The following is a 15,604-nucleotide window of genomic DNA, read 5'->3' on the forward strand; positions in this document are numbered from 1 at the left end:
CTTTAAGTACAGTTGAGTTCTTCTTTGCTCTCCTTGGGGATGGCAAGTCTATGTCAATGCCTAGCATATCCTCCTAGGCCCAACATCCCAGGAAGAACATAGAACAAGAGAAAAACATACAGATTTTGCAAATATTCTTCTACTGTCAGATTAGTAATAGATAAGGAAGTGTTAAATGTACCATTCTGGAACAGAAATTTCTGGGGAATACCAGAAGATTCCATTCTTGAAATAGTACACTTTGCACATCCCTATTAGCGGCAGGATAGGGAACCTGAAACTGATCACAAGCATTTGGGACTAGGGAACCAAGTTCCAATTTTATTTCTATACTGATAGTGACTGTTACACCTAGGCATGATTCTTATATGAGAAACACATGATCTGGACCTTCAATAAACCTCGTTTCTTGCACCTGTTATGTCTTGGTTCCAATCAGGCTTTGTTTTTTTAACCCTAACTCTTGCACTGAAGAAAGGATAAGTGTCCCTGGATCCGAACTGGGAAGAAAGAGGAAAATTTCCCCGCCTTTGTGCTGTGGTTTCCAAGAAAATTACCTTCCTTTCCAGATTTATTCAAACCAAACCACACTTGGGTGCTTATCATGCAATTTGCCTCTAAGGATGGAAGGAGAAACTAAACAAATGCATTCATCAGAACACTTCTTTGCATCAGCAGCCATTTTACCACACCTTTATAGAAAGGCTTCCCATTTATAATCTCTCCTCTGGTAAAAAATCCTGGTCCTCTTGGGCAAAGGGCTTCATACTCAGGAGTAGACTTTGTAGGACATTCATCACAGTCAGGTCCCCAGGCAGCTCCAACAGAACAGCAGCAAGAATCCAGCCGGTGTCGCCCTCCAATTGGTGACGTGCAGTCTTCATCATCATGTTTCAAATAGCATGCCTCCAAGCGAATATCTGTGGGGGTTATTTAGCAATCCATAAATGAAAATGGGTACAGCAGAGGAACAAGGAAACACTATAATCTGGAAAATCAGTGTAAAGCTCAACATAGTATAAAAGGGGTGGGGAGGGGCGGAGAGAGGGAGAGAATGAATATGGAACACCCCCAAGCTGTACAAGGTATGCTCATATGTCTTCTTCCACTGCCTTACTCTTAGCAGAAATTGAAAATCAGACATTGCACATTTAAGCTATGTTTTGTTCAAACCTTGGTCAAATAAACTATAAATAATTGGCTTCATGCAACCTGCAAAACTATAAGCTATGAACTTCAAGACACAATGGTTAGATTCACACAACATGCAGATCCAAAATGAAACAGATCATGTTAGGGCTAAGGATGTTTGAACCCTATCATATCATGGACATGCTTAACCTCCTCCATGAAGGGGTCTCATTTGCAGTATTTTTTTCTAAGGAAATAAATGGCTGCCACTGTCCATTTGGAATAAAATGAGGTGCTAAGAATGGCCTCTATATTTAAGAGTCTTACCAGGTGCCTTTACTTGGCTATGCATATTACCGTTCCCTTATTTCCTTCCCAAATCCCTCTACCATTTATGTTCTTTTCAACTGCTTCTACACTTCTGGTATACAAGAACTAAAAAAACAACTGCAATCAAAGAAGAAATATTCTTCTTTCAAATCTTAAGCTCATTTAAATTAGAGCATCACAAATGCTTTGGTGAATAACAAGAGTTTCCTTTGCAGCCACAACTGTTGACAATTTTATTTGGGAATCTTTATCATTTTATTGTAGATAAAGATAATATTTTCTAAACATTTTGAAACCCTAACCTAGTTAATTACGTCATGTCTAGCTGGCCACCCCGACTATAAACGTTTCTAAAGATAAGAAGAACAAATGTATCAGGACCAGCATTGATGAGACTCCACAAACCCCAACCAGAAGCACCAAGTTCAGCCATCCCTCATGGTAAAGATCCTCCTCTCCCCAAAGACAACTGAAAGTAGACAACTGAGAAGAAGGCCTGTTTTTAGTGTTTTCTCACATGGTGGACAGCAGAAATTTCTGAAGAAGGGGTAACCTTTAGTTCATGGAAGGGACCAAGCACTACATGAAGCCATTAATTAATTTTGTACCCAGTGGTCTTAATCACGTCTTACAAGATTAGAGCCTTGAATGCTTACCAAGACATCTCCGTCCAGTTGCATCTAAAGTCATTCCGCTCGGACACTGGCATAAAAAGGATCCCATAGTATTCACACATTGTCCATTTGTGCACACTCCAGGAAACACTGTACACTCATTGATATCTGTGTACATATTTAAAATGAAATGTCATCAGCAAAGACACAGAGGGATCCAACGCTCCCATCAGACTAAGTACTGTTGCTTCAAGCCTGAGAAATCCATAGTGTTGCTTCTGAAGTGGTACATTTTGGTTTGAAATGGTTTATCAACTATATTCTTGGGCACAGTCTCTGAGCAAGTGCGGATTCGTGATTCTTAGGAAAATGTTTCCGTTTTTAAGAAGCTGGATTTAATGACATCAAACAGAGCTAACTTCAATTTCCTACAGTGGGAAAAAGGTATTGCCTCAATATATATATGGCAGCCCCCCAGGCAGATAGGAGAAGATAAAAAATAAATAAGACGTCAGCCAGAGATACGCTAGAGCGTTACTGCAGACGACTCATTCTTGGAGGAATAAGGGACAAATTTGCAACGGCAGGATCCAATTTTTGCTACGCAAAGACATCTGACATTTAAAAGGGCTACGTGCCAAGCCTTTAGCACAATTGCTAAGAAAGCATATTTAAGAAAACAGTGGGGAGGGGAAATTATTCACGATCAATCCGTATGAAACAACTCTGTTAGGTTTTCAAAATGCTGAAAATCCTGTGACCATTATCCAAGACTACTATCTTGGAAGAGTAACTTTCCATCTCCAAATACTGAAAAATGTTCTGAGTCTTCCCTTGCAATCTGGTTTAGGTGGAGCAACATTTTTCCTCTCTTGGGGTAGATAAGTTATGTACAGTCAATCTGTGGTAGAAACAGATCCAAACTATTTAGTCATTATCTTGGAAAGCAAAAGAGAGAGAGAGAGAGAGAGTGTGATTAGGGACAAGGTTGTGGTGGTGGTGATGGGCTGTTCCTCCTTGTTCTCCTTCTAAAAGGACACATATGGGAATCATTTGTTTTTCAAACAAATCAGCAGCTGTGTTGTGTCAGGTTGTGTTACTCAGTCTGACCCAAAACAGTATAAAGTGCCTGAGACTGAGAAAGGGGCTTAATAGACAGGAGTATGGATGTCATTTGGAAACTCTGAATTCGAGATAGACTACTGCATCAGCACTGCTTCCAATGGCGACTGATACAAAGGAAACAACAAAAGGACATATGCCAAAACAGGATGAGGAAAGGGATAAACAGGGGCCTTCAAAAAGATGATATACAGCTTTCACTTCCTTTGACAATCCATCACTCATGGGAAGGGGGCATCTCGTCTGGTCTTCCATGGCTCCAGCACAGCTGCTTTTAATTGATTCGGTTCCTCAACAAGCATTTCTACTTAACCTTCTGCTCCTCAAGCAAGAATTCCATCCTCACTGCTATAAGACCTTCTTTCTAATACTCCAGGATATTTCAAGGGCCTTTGCTTTCTTCCCCCAACTATCCACACCCTTTTATGGTTCTGCAATGCTGCTGCTATATCGTGTATGGAGGCAAGAAAGAAGAAAACTGGAATAATCTACAGACCCATCCTATATCCTAGGAAAAAAATATTAACATAACCCATTTGAAATATTTTGCAATACCAAATGCAACGCTGTAATTTGTGGCTCATCCTTCTCCCCTCAAGAGCCAAAGGAATGCTATTGCAAAGACAACTGTTAATAAGGATGGATGAATCTGTCACTTTTCATTTCACTCAGTTTCATATTTTCCCATTTTTAGGTTTTCTGGTATCGGGGAATTTTCACACAAAAAATTGTGTGCAGTTGTTGTGAAACATGTTTTTTGATATGTAAATTTCTTGCACATGCCCTTTCTAAACAATTTTCTGCAATACAATGTATTTGTGTGCATAATTGTTCCTTCTATGTCATTCTCTTTAATACATGCATTTTTATGCAATTTTTAAAAATTTAACAACCAACTCTCAAAATTCTGAAATGCGCAACTCCATCTAAGAATGAGTTTAGTCTTTAAAAGGAGTGAATGAGGCAAGGTCACAAAAAATTGGAATTGAATGCATTTCTTCTCAATCTCTGATTGCCAACTTTGCAGGGAAAGAGTAGTATCTGATTATGACCAATAATCTTTTATGGCAACATGTAAAACTATATTGTCTTCATTCCTTTCCAGATTCAATGAATTGACCTTTATGGGATTTAATCAGCCTATTTTCTCCACAGTTGTAGTCTTTGTAAATCAGGCAATTCTCTAAGTACAGTATGTTTGACTATGAGCAGATAACTATGCCCACCATCACATATCATATATAATGCCTCAGACATTTATGCTTATCTCTATCTGTATACATCATATTCCCAATTTAAATAATAATTTTCAGATTAAAGAAAGGTAGAAGTTGAAGACTTCAATTTGCCTATGAGTAGTGGAGAACAAGACATCTCCAGTTTCATATTATTGGCATATGAGATATGAGATAGCCTTAGTTACATTGATCAGAGCTAAAATAAGTATTTATACTGGATACTGTCCAAGTTTTCTTTTCCCCCTCCCCTCCCCATGGATGTATGAATGGATGTTAAAATGTATAAATAATCTTACAGTTCTATTTGGTCTGCCACATTTCGTTATGATTAACGTTTGCCACTACAAGAAGTATTTTGGATAGTTATTCTACCAGTAAAAAAGAAAACCATTTGCTCCATATATGTTGCAAAGAACATATTGATCTAAATGCAACATTGGCCTATAAAACTGCTTTTGTTACTAGTAATCTGAACATAATTTAATCAGTTTATCCTGCTTTCTTCTAAGTGAAAGATTTTTAAGGATTACTCAGGAACTAAAACTGCACAAAACATTTCATTTCAAACTGTTCTGAGTGTGAAAGTTAATAGAATGGCCATCTCAAGCACAAACAGCATTTCTGGTAGTGTTCTGAGCTTGAAACAAAACAGGACTCTTCTGAAACAGAAGTCTTCTGAGATGCAATGGCCTATTTTGTACTTGAAACATTACACTCTCGTTGTTGAAACAGGGAGTTCTGTGAAATTCCATGCTAAAAATGGTTCAAAAGCAAACATTCTCAATGCACTAATTAAGATATGTGGACAGAATTATCATTTTTTTTATTCTCCATTGCCCACATTGGGTTATTCTGTTTCATATGCCAGTGCAAGAATACATACCTTCACACTGATTTCCTCTTATCCTTGAATATCCTGTTGAACATATTGGATCTAAAGCAAATGAGAAGAATGTCACTCAGAACACAAATTTAGTTGGAGAAGAAATGACACCTGAAACATAGATCTTCTATGCATGAAAACTTCTAAATAAATTACAATTTATAATGATTAAGGAAGGAAAAGGGTTACAAGAGGAACAAAGTACTCTAACAGTGATAATCAGGACAATATTGTTTTCTTGGAAAAAACCCATTATATTTAATCAGAAGTAGTTCCTAATTTTTGTGGGACTGTAATTTCTACAATTATATCCTTGCGTCCAAGTTAAAGGTGCAATAACAAAAGGACTAGTCATGATAAACTGTGGTAAAGTTTGCTAATGGAAAGCTCACTGTAGTATATTACACAATCTCCAAGAATGCTGTATGGACACTCACTGTATCTACAAGGCATGCTGCAACGTTTAAGGTAAGAAACATTTCCTTCTGATTAGATTAACTAATATCTATCTTTCTATCTATCTGGTTGTTAAGAATCAACACCAACTTGATGGTACATAATCAATTAATCAATATCATAATATTTAATTGTAGAGTTCCTGAGAACTGTCTCCATAAGCCGAGAAGGCACCCAGTTGATTTCAGCAGCTAGAAGAAAGAACAAGACTAAAGGGCTTCAACTTTCTGGCACTCTTCTGCTAAAAACATACACTGACAAGACATGATTCAGGAATTACTTCATCCTCCTTGCAGCATGCTTTCCCCTCATGCAGCAGATAATCATTTGCAAGAATGCAGCAGAAAGGTCTCACCTTTTTCACATGGGACACAGGGACTGCCCCAAGCAGCACCCAGCGAGGAACAGCACTGAGATTTTAGAGTGGCCCCATTTATATTTATTTCACATCTCCCATTCACAATGGTCTGCCAACAAGTGCCTTTGACTGTCTCTGTTAGGATAAAGAAACAGAGCACCATAACAGAATGCATGATCAAGAAGCTACTTGATGTTGCTCCAATGTGCAAAAAGAATGCTAGTTCAATTATCCTCATAATGACCCAAACTAGTGAGGTGTGCCATTACCACACTCTAAAGATTAAATTTCATCTTCATTTTCCTAACAAGCATTCTTTCACCGTCCTTATGCCTTCTCCAATTCAGTTATAACAATGAGCTTGGGCAGCATCAAACCAGACTCCTTGCCATCTCTTCACAACTATGGAGACTTAATAAAGTGGCTACCTTTTTAGCACAGGTATGTCTCAACAGTCTCCATTTATCTATTGATTTGCTCTGAACAATTTCTGCAACTGCAATCCTCACGTATTTAATAATTTATTTCTTCTGTTAATCATTACAATTTGGAAGCAGCTTTTGCAAGTGACCAGAGTCATACCTGGAACTTCTGGAGTCACATACAACCTAGGTTCTCTGGCAAGGTTTTAACTATAATATTATATTTGCATATTGATGACATCAAAGATGTTTCTAGCTGACAGGAATGGTTGAAAAGTAGAATGCTCAGAGGAATAAATTACCAATGCAGACAGTTTTTGTAGCATCCAAAGAGCTTTCAGGGGAACATTCACAGACAAAAGAGCCAGGAGTATTTTTACACACGCCGTTGATACAGGGGCTGGACTCGCATTCATTAATATCTAGAAGAGAAAAAAACAAATTTGAATGGCCAGAAGGGACACGAAGGTTTGAGAGAAGTGCTCTGTTTGATTATCTAGAAACAATATATTTTTCCTGCTCAGCAGAGAATATGGAACCCCAACCCTTGGCTGGCTTGGCCCAGGATGATGACAGCTACTATTCATGGATCTCAAGCATTCTGCCTGTAGAAATTGTTTGTCACCTGTGATTCCCAATCAATAGCAAGGGCCTATTGCTCCGAGCACGCCATACACCCATACACACTTGTTTTCAACTTATAGACAAGGCAACCTGCAAACAAAGAACTCCTTGCCTCTATCATAACTCATCTGAGGTTCTGGACTAAATCACCTGGATACTATCAAAAACACTAACTCCATAATTTTAAACTTTAGAATGGGGAATATGCTATATGCATAAAGTGAACAGAATTAACCTAAAACGTATAATAATTCTGTAACAACCATATAAGGAGCAACTGTCGCCTGTAAATTTGATCCCATTTTAAAATTAGAGCACCAATGTAAAATGAAAGCAGTTTTCTTCAATTAAGTCCATGAGGTCCATGGCTCCCCCTGTATTTTAAACTGAAATCTTGACATTGTCTGCTACTGACTGTCAAAATGTTTTTCTGCTGCTTTACCAGCACAGGAGGTACCAACCAACAGACCCCTTCTGAGAATATCAAACATCCAGCAGTAAACTCTCACTCAAAATATCATTTGAAAAGAAATTATATATAACTTTCTTTGTTTATTTCTGTATCATCTATATTCAAATTCTCAGGGATCTCATGACAACCAGCCCTTGTAGGGAAAACTGATTTTAAATTCATGAGCTGATAAGCTGAACTGGAAAGTTCAGTCTAGAAACACCCTTATAAAAATAAAAGAGTCTCATCTACCTTAAATGGAATGTATCCCTAATGTTGGCAAATAAATCTGTGTACAATACAATCCAAATATAACTGCAGAGATAGGGTGATTTTAGCAAGATTTGGGAAAAAAAAGGAAAAAAAAGAGGCAGAATTTCTGGAAAGAAAATGGAGGCTTTCCATTACCTTCACATGTTTGCAGATCAGGTTTATACACAAATCCCTTGGGGCAAGTACAGGTGAAACTTCCAGGGGTGTTCCTGCATTGCCCATTGTCACAAAGCAACCTATTCACGGTACATTCATCAATGTCTGCAAAAATAATTAAAATAATTCATCAATGTCTGCAAAAATAATATGCTTCAATGGCACTAATGTCTTTTTCTTTCCTATGAAGTTGTAAAATAAATGTCTATTTAAGGAAGTGAATAGATTTCACTATTAGGGATGCTTTTCCATGTAGCATAATTAGAATGTTTTGATTAAAATCAAATTCAAAGTCAATGGAGATGGAGATGGGACAACTACCTGCAATATCTGTGCTTTGCACAACAAGTTCAAAACCTTCTGCCGATGGCAAGGAAAATGGGTATTTCAAGCATTATCCAAGATTTCATGGAGCTATTCCATGTTTTTCCCTTAAAAGATATTTTTCTTCAGTGAGATAAAAAGATGAAGTCATGAGAAAACGAAAGAGTTCCAAAGGGAAGGCAGTATCATGTGGACTCCTCAAAAAACTCCAAAGTAATCCAGTGTACCTTATATTATGTGGCAGTATATAAATATATTTTTAAAAACAAATTTCATTAAGCTCAACATTTTGTCTGGATGCAACATTTTATCAGTGTGGCCTGCTGGAAAGCAATACAACTGCTCTAAGAGATTTGATCCGGGAACTGAGGCACAAACTCCAGAAATAGATAGACCAAAACATTCACAATACGTCTAGGTCAAAACTGATAACTTTTTCATGGCGCAGAGCCATACTATAGGTGTCCAGTAGAAGTTGTAAGGATCTTAAAATGAGTCATCATGCTGTAGACAGCATAGGGAATGGCCTTGAAGGACAGGAGGAAGAGCCGCTACCAAGGCAACAGTCAGATAAGAGGGGCTTATCTCTTATCTGACTGTTGCCTTGGTAGCGGCTCCATGGGATCAGGAAGATGAGAAGAAAACTAAAATGACAGGTGGAAACAAGAAAAGCAAATGGTAAGTACTAGTTGGAACTAATATAAAGATGATGAACTACCATTTGGGAGTGTGCTAGAGAAATATCGAAAACTTCATACCTAAACAGTTTTTCCCGGTGGAATCCACTTCGTACCCAAAATTACATATGCATTTGTATGTTCCACGCAGATTTTCACAGATTCCATTTGGACAAATGTCAGGATCCAATGCGCATTCATTGATATCTGCACAAAACAGTAACAGATATGAGTGATTCTTTTAACCCATCAGAACAATCAGTAAATTAATTTATCCAATCTTTTCTTTAGAACATTTCCTGAAAATGCCATTGCATACTCCTTTACACAAATTTTGCATGAAATTCAAGTATAATCTTACCATTTCCTGTTGCTGTAATTCCTGGGCCACTGCTACAAAGACCATTATATTCCTCTGGAAGAGAATAAGCAAATTAGGTAAGAGATTTAGAATATGTTAATAAAAGTACAGAGGTCTTTGAGTTGGCATACCATGCAGTTTACATGGCAGAATTGGGGAAATGGTTTGCTCCTGACTTCTTCCAGAATATTCTACGATCTTCTACAAGCTGATTTTGGAGTAATGGGACATACTGACCTCAGCGGGACATGCTACCAAGTAAACACGCTGACATTTATAATTTCATGATGTTGGAATACAACTGTATTGGAACAGGTTAGTCTCCTACCACTTCTAAGAGTTTAAGACTGGAAGATTCATAGTGGTCAGAGAAAGACTGTGCTAGTCCACACTGCTTTCAACCATGATTGAGCAAGCCACATCAATCTAGCCTTCACATAACACTAAGTTATAATGGGTGGGTTGAACATCATACTAAGCTAGAAACGTCACATGACAGCTTAGCATGACATACAGGAATGTTCAGTAGCTCTGGCAGAAGCTACTGAAATGAGCATAGCTTTTCATTTCACAGAAATTGCAAAAACAATGCCATTGGAACTGCAGGCAGCCACAGCTTTATATTAACAATGGCCACTTACATCTCGGCAAATGAAACTGGTAACCCACTCTGAAACCTAAACGGAGAGCTAACGTGGAGGAAAAACCTACCTAACACATCCAGCGAACAGAAAAGATGTACGAAGACTAAAACTCTTAGACTGCAGAGAAGAAAAGCACCAGACTGGCCACAGGAAAATGTCCCTCTCAAGAGCTATACATTATATAACAATAAGCGCCCTCTACAAGTAAAAGAACAAGAAAACCCTCTATTTCCAGCCCGCATCACCCCAAAAATTAAAAGTTGAAAGCTGCCTTATAATCTACCCTCCATTCTCAAGCAATAGGAAAGGTGCTGAAAACAGCCCAGAGGGAAAAAAAGCTTCCACATGTGGAAATGTTCTGTGAAATTAATTCAAATGCAAAACAGAAGTCAGTGGCATGGGGCCATTTGCATTTGCAAAATGTTTCAGCTCAATTGCACAGTTTTAAAAAAGGAGAGCTGATAGCAGCAGACCTCTCCCTGCTCTGATAGCTCTCCAGAATCTTTCTTGCTGTTTGAACTAACATGGCATTCTGTAACAGCCTTTCTTTCAAGTCTGCACATTGATTAAAGCCAGTTTAATTTGCTTCAAGTGATCTTCATTCTCTGTCTCCTCCTCAGAACTGCCAGCTAAAATAAAGGTTAAAAATGTACAGGCTTCTCATGATACCTTTTCTTAAAAAAAAAAAAAAAGAAACAGTACACCAATTTCTGGGCTAAACATTCCAGAACATTTTTTTCATGAGAGATTGGGCCAAGAAACTTTAGCGGTGTTTCAGTAACCACAGTCTGAGCAGAGATTCCAATTTGGGGAGTCGGGGGAGGACGGATTACATCTACAATTTGCAAACATATATTTGAGAATATTTACAATATTTGTCGAGTTCTATGAGCCTAAAAAACTTGTTATATAATGATATAATTTCCCATTTATCCTTTATTTCCTCTATCATATCCATTACGGGTGTGAAAAATTTACAATCCCTGATACTTTATACACATCAATGCCATTTAATTATTATCCTCCTGAGCCTCATCAGCTACTATATTATAAAGATTTTTGCACATCTGTTCTAGAGCAATTTGTCATTATATAGGAAAGTTTTTCCACAAAATACATTTTTGCCCCAGGTACAATAAACACACCACAGGTTTGGCAGGTGTGCTTGTATGTGCAACATTTTAGAAAGGGCTACTTAAAGAAATGCCAAAATCATAAGTACAATAAAAAGTTCACAAAATTCAAGGTGAACCTGAGAACATGCAGTAAAAAAAAAAGGTTTTATTGTCTGCTACTGAACAAAGTAACACATTTTTTAAATTAAAAGAATTATTTTTAAAAAAATACACAGTAGCATTTGTTAGAAATTTCCAGTTTTCAGACTCTCAATCTTTTGTCCAAAGAGAATAATTCAGATCATTGCTAGCATCTCTGTATGAATTCTATTCTAGCAATTGTGAACATCTTTAAAAATGACAAATAAGTGGTTTGAATCTCATGGTGGGTAAATCACACTATACCTGAGTTTTGTGCGGGACAAGGTTGGCAAGGTTCCCCAAATGCATAATCTGTGCTTGCACAACAACATTCGGATTTAGTTACTGCGCCAGATAATGGTTTAACACATTGACCTCTTCTGTATTCACCATAGCATGTGCTTCGCATATGGGTATCTGAATGAGAGAGATTAAAAAAAAAACAGTCAGATAGCTGTCAAAAACATTCAACAGGAATACAGGAATTCTCATTTAGCGACTGCCCCGTTTAGTGATCTTTTGTAGTTATGATGGTGATGAAAAAGTAACCAATCCTCATATTACAACCTTCGCAGGTGTGTAAAGCAAAGGAAAGCTGAAGTAAGATCATAAGCACAGTCACGGTTTCACTCAGCAACCACTTCAGTTAACAACTGAGCTGCCGGTCCCAATTGTGGTCGCTAAACGAGGACCACCTGTAATGCCATCACAATGATGGGGGGAGGGGAGAAAAATAGTGATCACGAAGAGCAAGTTTTAAGCTTTGTAAAACAATTTTCAGCAACTCTGTACTTTCCAGATGTACTGGACTTTGCCTCTCAGTCCCAGTTCAGTCTTGTCATTGTCTATGCTGCTTAATAGTTATGGGAGAGATTATTCAACACAGACCCTTCTTCCCCAACCTCCAGATGTGTTAGACTTCTTATAATTCACTGGCCAGAATGCTCACTGAAGTTGCTGATTGGGAATTCTAGGAGAAGGTGGATTTAATAGCTGGGCTGCCCCTCCACACACACATTTCCTCCCAGTGATTCAGGAATGGTTCAAGAGACAAATAGCCTCCATTTTATTATTTTTCTCAAAGTGTTTTTAATTTCTTTAAAAAATTAATCTTTAGACATTTATTTTGAGCAACCGTCTTCCTCCGATTCAAAAAGCTCTTCATATCTGCTAAACCAGGAGTGGAGAGGCTATGTTTCAGATACGGCTAAATCCCCACCTTCATTATCCCTCACCACTGCTAGCTACAGTTGTGGGTAAACTGTAGTTCAGTGATTTCTGCAGAACCCAACATTCCCCAGCCTTGCACCATACAGTCAGATTCCTTTTGTGTCTAGCATATAGATGCCATGCATTGTTTCAGCCCAAGTCTAGTCATGTTTTCTCACGAAACTCAACAGAATTACTCCTGGTAAATGTGTGCTGGAAAGCTGCAGCAGGTGGCAGCATTTAACTAACCTAGACTGATCCAAGAAGCTAAACAAGGCTAGCCCTGGTAACTATCTGGATGGGGAACCACCTGGGAACTCCAGGCTGCTCCAGTCAGAAGAACATCTTTGGAGAAGGCCATGGCACACTCTTTCTGCTGCCAAGAACATTATGCAGATGTGGTCACCTGATGCTGAACACAAGTCGAGGGCGTCTATTTTAAATAGTGCCAAGGAAGGTGCCCCTAAAGTCATATGCTGACAATTTAAAAGTACTTTTATCGAAGAATCCCTAAGAACCACCACCAAATTTTAGCCGTCCAAGTTACCAGATACCAGGGATTTTTTTTCACCTAAGACTCATTCCCAAAGGATTAATCTCTTTCCACTATTCACTAATACCTTCCCCGTTTACATTTAGCTGCTAAATTCTCATGTGTGGAAAATATTCATTTCTGCCAAGTAAATGATTTTTTTTATTTTCCCCATAGGTCATGATTTCTCAAACAGGATTAATCCAAACTGGGGAATACTAACAGTGACCAACTTTGGATTACCCCAGCTACAGAAAAACTGTCAGAAGCCATTTATCTTCGCTTTAGATGTTTCAACCTGACTAGAGTTATAACTTCTCTGAACAATTCACACTCCGCTTCATAAAACAATTCTTCTTCATTACTTTGCCAGCCTGTCAAAGGCTAAAAATACGAAAGGGACTTAATCGGGTTGCCATTTGCTAAGGTATGTTAATTTGATGGAAAGTCACTACATGTCCTAGGACTTAGGTCAGGCATGCCATCTTACATTTATTTTAAAAACAGTGATTTGGAATGCACTGTTGATTCACAAATAGCTTTTGGAATGAATATAATTTGTTAAGTCCATTTTTAGGCAGATTCAAACAACCTTGGCTACCCATTATATGGTATGTTGCCCCTCTGCTGGTTTGGGATCGGAATCACCACCGTTCAGCATAACCTGCACGGAGCAGCGGAGACTTTCAGAGCTGCTGACCCTTTTATTAATGATTTCCTACACTCTCCTATACTTTTAACAGGGCAATTCATTTCTTTTTCCTGTTCATAACAGCAATGGCATTCCTGTACTGCACTAAATTAGGAAATTCCTCACCCAGAGGGGGAGAGAGAACATTTTAATTGCTGTATTCCTATTGCTGGCTAATTGCTCATTGTTTTATTTCCTTTTTAGTCCTATCAAGTTAAGTTGGAGGAAGCTTCTAATAAACATCCAATTGCACAGTGAATGGGATTCAGCATCTATGTAAACACATTGGCACTCTATTCTCAGGAACGCTGGGTAAACACATGAAAAAGGAGGAATGTTCTTCAGGCAGGAAATCAATTCTTAAATGGTTTCAGTCAGAAAGCCAAAATGTCCATGTTTATTAACATATGATGCTGAAAGTGAACCAAAGATACAACTTTCACAACTGATAATCATGCATCATCTTCAGAAAAGAAACTCAAAACTGCATTCCTGATAGCTTCCTTATAGGATGTAGTTCTCATGAAGAGTCATTTAAGGCAAATCCTGGTGTATCATCTTTCTGCCTGAGCTGGCTTACACATTACAGAGAAGGGCAACCTTCCACAACTAGTACCTTTTAGACATGTTGGAATATCAACATCCCGAATTTCTAGCCCACGCTGACTGAGAATTGAAGTCCCAACACATTTGAGGGGCACCTGATTTGAAAATACTGCTCTAGAGCTTTTCAAGACTAACAACTGAGCACTGAACCATAACTGTCAACATTGACTTTGTCTTACCAACGCACACACGTCCATCCAACCCCACAGCAAGGCCCGGAAAGCATTCGCATCTGAAAGAACCATCGGTGTTCACACAGCGTCCATTCATGCATATTCCTGGTGTCTCACACTCATCAATATCTGCCAAAAGAAAAGACAGTTTTGTTAAAGATTGAAGTTTAGCCATTTTCATTACTTGGTGCAAGCGTTCCATACAGCTTATTCATGGTATATACAAATAAAGGAGAAGAAGTGGAGTCCCATCACATCTAGACATCTGCACAAGAAAAGAAGTGCACGTGATGAATTATTACTTAGTAGCTAAAGTGCCTTTAAAAAGCATGAGTTCATCCCATGAGATATTCAGAATATTTCCTCCAAATTCAGAGGAAAGTATCCAGTTCCCTTAACTGCAAGAGTTTGAGACTTCTGAACTGGATCTTCTTCCTTCTTTACAACAGATTCATTATCATTCAACCCTTTTTAAAAACCTTTGCATAATGTTCGCATAACATTTTATAAGAAGGTGAAATTTGTTCATTAACTCTTTACTGTTCTTAGCGCTCAGTTCTTCCAAGTTTTGATTATCCCTTCACAGGGGCTGCCAGGCATACAATTTGGTCAGGATCAAACACCCTTCTTTTTATCATCCAACACTAACCCCATGAGTACACCTCATGGTCAAGTGAGCATTTAAATTGGATCTTCCCAGTCCAATACCTCAACCACGATGCTACATTGGCTCATAGTCTATTGGGTGGATATCTTCAGCACCACCTTCTCCCAACAGACTCGACCTGGTAAGATCTCACAGAAGGGGTACACTTCAAGTCCCTTCACTCAGAAAGGGGCTCTGGAATTGGGCCTTTTCAACTGCTGCCCCTCCTCCCTTTGGAACAGCATTCTCTCTGAGATCTAGATGGCCATCACGCTGCAGGATTTCAGAAAGGCCACAAAAGCTGGTTTCTTCAATAGGCCTTGAGGTGGGAATGTTGTGATCTGCTCCCTCCTGCAATGTGGAGATTAATGAATGTACTGTTCTGTTCTTTCTCTGGCACTGTATTTTGTACTGTGTTGTTATTTAT

The 15,604-nt window shown here is 38.5% G+C and overlaps 1 protein-coding gene across 1 annotated transcript in view; it reads right to left on the reverse strand.

The window, feature by feature from the left end:
- Window positions 1-15,604, reverse strand: part of FBN1 (fibrillin 1) — a 157,367-nt gene that overhangs the window by 62,482 nt on the left and 79,281 nt on the right. Inside the window, exons 16-25 of the mRNA XM_088148569.1 lie at window positions 14,538-14,660; window positions 11,585-11,737; window positions 9,421-9,474; window positions 9,141-9,266; window positions 8,038-8,163; window positions 6,857-6,976; window positions 6,130-6,267; window positions 5,319-5,369; window positions 2,118-2,243; window positions 693-920 (exon numbers count right to left, since the gene is read on the reverse strand). Of these exons, the coding sequence (XP_088004695.1) occupies window positions 693-920; window positions 2,118-2,243; window positions 5,319-5,369; window positions 6,130-6,267; window positions 6,857-6,976; window positions 8,038-8,163; window positions 9,141-9,266; window positions 9,421-9,474; window positions 11,585-11,737; window positions 14,538-14,660 (1,245 nt within the window). The remainder of the gene's footprint in view (window positions 1-692; window positions 921-2,117; window positions 2,244-5,318; window positions 5,370-6,129; window positions 6,268-6,856; window positions 6,977-8,037; window positions 8,164-9,140; window positions 9,267-9,420; window positions 9,475-11,584; window positions 11,738-14,537; window positions 14,661-15,604) is intronic.

Source organism: Python bivittatus, unplaced genomic scaffold (assembly GCF_059951505.1).
Source record: "Python bivittatus isolate LINGU-HERP-01145 unplaced genomic scaffold, Pbiv_v1 ctg000530_np1212, whole genome shotgun sequence".
NCBI lineage: Eukaryota > Metazoa > Chordata > Lepidosauria > Squamata > Pythonidae > Python > Python bivittatus.